The sequence below is a fragment of the Sabethes cyaneus genome, chromosome 2 (assembly GCF_943734655.1).
Source record: "Sabethes cyaneus chromosome 2, idSabCyanKW18_F2, whole genome shotgun sequence".
Lineage (NCBI taxonomy): Eukaryota > Metazoa > Arthropoda > Insecta > Diptera > Culicidae > Sabethes > Sabethes cyaneus.
Genome location: NC_071354.1, coordinates 117,459,999 through 117,462,476, shown reverse-complemented (window position 1 = coordinate 117,462,476; position 2,478 = coordinate 117,459,999). Strand labels below are relative to the sequence as shown.

Here is a 2,478-nt window from a genome sequence, read left to right as displayed (position 1 = left end):
AATACTTTTCTGTCGCGAATCAAAATAGCCAGACGTATTGGTAGTGATAACTATTAACGGCGAAAAGTTGCAAAAACACGCAATAAACAGATAAAACTGACCGCAGTTGTAATCAAGCAACTGCACACTGTACCTGGAACTGCAGATTTCTTATGGTTAGACTTATGGTTCTTACAAAAAAACATAAATACCTTATCCGCTAACCGGTTTCGGGTATGATGCTACCCATCATCAGAGCGGTGGTCGACTGGATACAAAGTAGTAATCTGCTGTTTACTACAGTTTCAACTTCGTCAGTTGAAAGAGCGGTGAGGTGATGAGAGCGTCATCCTCATTCATCAGGGGACGGTCCTCCGTACAGATGTACATCGACTCCCACGCAGTCAAATGAGAAGACTTTCTCACGTTTTTGAGCAGCTTTGCGTTTCCCCAATTGATATTGTGTTTGGAGCAGATTGAGTGCATGGCTACACTGGAGTCGTTGGGCCGTTCATTCTCCACTGCCTTTCTATGTTCTTTTAGGCGAATTTTGAATTTCCTCCGCGTTTGCCCGATGTACACCGCTGGGCAATCCTGGCACGGAATTTCATAAATTCCTGAGCGTTCGTCGGGCGGAACCTTGTCCTTTTGATTATTCAAAAGTTCCTGTAAGGCATTGCCGCTTTTGTGGACCACATGGAAACCATGCCGCTTAAGTACCTTTCTAATGTGGTTTGTTACTTTCGGGTAGAACGGTAGGCTGATTCTTTGTACTTCTTCTCTTTCAGGCTGTAGTGTAGTGGTATCATGGCGCTGTTTTTTGCGGAGATGTTTGCGGATAATTTTATCCACAAACTTTTTGTCGTACCCGTTTAATTCAGCAGCTTTCTGGATCCTTTCCCTTTCCGCTACAAAATCTTCCTGCTCCATGGGGATGTTGACTAGACGGTGCGCCATAGAATGAAAAGCTGCTTGTTTTTGGGCCCCGAAGTGATTCGAGTCCGTAGTAATGTAACGATCGGTAGACGTTGGTTTTCGAAAAATGCTGAACTTCAGGGTATTGTCTTCTTTCCTGGTAATCAGCAGGTCCAAAAACGGTAGTTTTCCCTCTACTTCCTGTTCCACCGTAAATTTGATCTTTTCGTGCTGTGAGTTCAGCCAACTCAGTGTTTGTGGCACGTAGCGTTCCTTCACTATGGCGTAAATGTCGTCTACGTATCGCTTTTTTTTTCTCCAATTACTTCAAATTTCTCCAAATTTTTTTCTTCCAATAACTCTCCAATTACTTCAAAATTCTCCAATTTTTTTCCCAATAATTCTCCAATTTACTTCAAAATTCTCCAAAAATTTTCCAAAATCCTCCAAAACTCCAAAAGTCTATAAATTTTTCAAAGTTTTTGCTAAATTCTTCATAAATTCTTCAAGATTCTTCAAAACTAAGCCCTCATGGACCAAAACACTCTCAATTTATATTCTCAAAAACATGAACTAATCTTCCTTTCAAAATCATCATCTACAAACCTTTATGAAATTCTCCGCCACTACACCAAAAGCTTATCCAGTACTACTCCAAAAATATCTCCATAAACTTGCCGAATATTCAAATATTACATATTAATAGTGTACATACATACAATATTAAAATATATATTCACAAATTACTATTACAAAATTATTATTATTTTAGTAAATAATATAATTTTACATCAAACAAATTTACATTATTAAATTCAGTAATTTTATGATAAACAACATTCATTTAGAATATGTTGATACAGAATTTTACGCATTAAGCTATACTATGCTTTATTCGCATAAAAATTAATAATTACGTAAATCTAAACCATGAATAGATTACCTCACCATTTAAAAGCAAATATAGCGCCAATTCAACGAATAGCCAAATGATTGAATTCCATTCATTTTCTTACAACCAAATAACAATTTATATACCTTGTACAACACTAGCAAGACTAATCTCAAGATTTTAGTCTTGACCTTGGAATGAGGTCATACATATATTTTAATATTTTTTTTTGAAACGATGGTTCTACAATTGATGAAGGGACGGTAGGGGAAAGAAATGAAATTTTTTTTTTTTTTTTTTTTGGTGAAGGAGGGGAAAGAGCGGAAAGGAAGGGGGGGGGTATTGGTAGCTATGCTTGACAAGTAGTCATTTTGACTCCTACCTTTTGTCCAATGCTGGAAGGTGCATGAGTCGAACCAAGCTGTAATCTGAGATTATAACCGGATTCGAACCCACAACACCCTCCAGGGCATGTGGTTCGCTGGTACTTGTACCTTTGAACCATAGAGGCGCTGGACAAAAGGAGACCGCAAAATCCACTTCTCAAGGATAGCTACGCATGTTGGTTGTGTTATCGACACATATTGTGCCGCTTCCTGCATCAATTGCAGATTACCACCGAGCGAGAAGTTTTAATCTAACTACTATTTACTTTCAGGACGACGACACTGTGCCGGCCCCTTACGACTTGC

General features: G+C 38.5%; 1 protein-coding gene across 1 annotated transcript; it reads right to left on the bottom strand.

The window, feature by feature from the left end:
• Nucleotides 1–276: 276 nt before the first annotated feature.
• LOC128735913 (uncharacterized) lies at nt 277–909 on the bottom strand. Its single transcript, XM_053830392.1, has one exon. The coding sequence runs from the start codon at nt 907–909 to the stop codon at nt 277–279; it is 633 nt and encodes a 210-aa protein (XP_053686367.1).
• Nucleotides 910–2,478: the final 1,569 nt, after the last annotated feature.

What these genes read in the sequence shown, in the direction of transcription:
- LOC128735913 (XM_053830392.1), bottom strand. Translation starts at nt 909, where the DNA reads ATGGAGCAGGAAGATTTTGTAGCGGAAAGGGAAAGGATCCAGAAAGCT.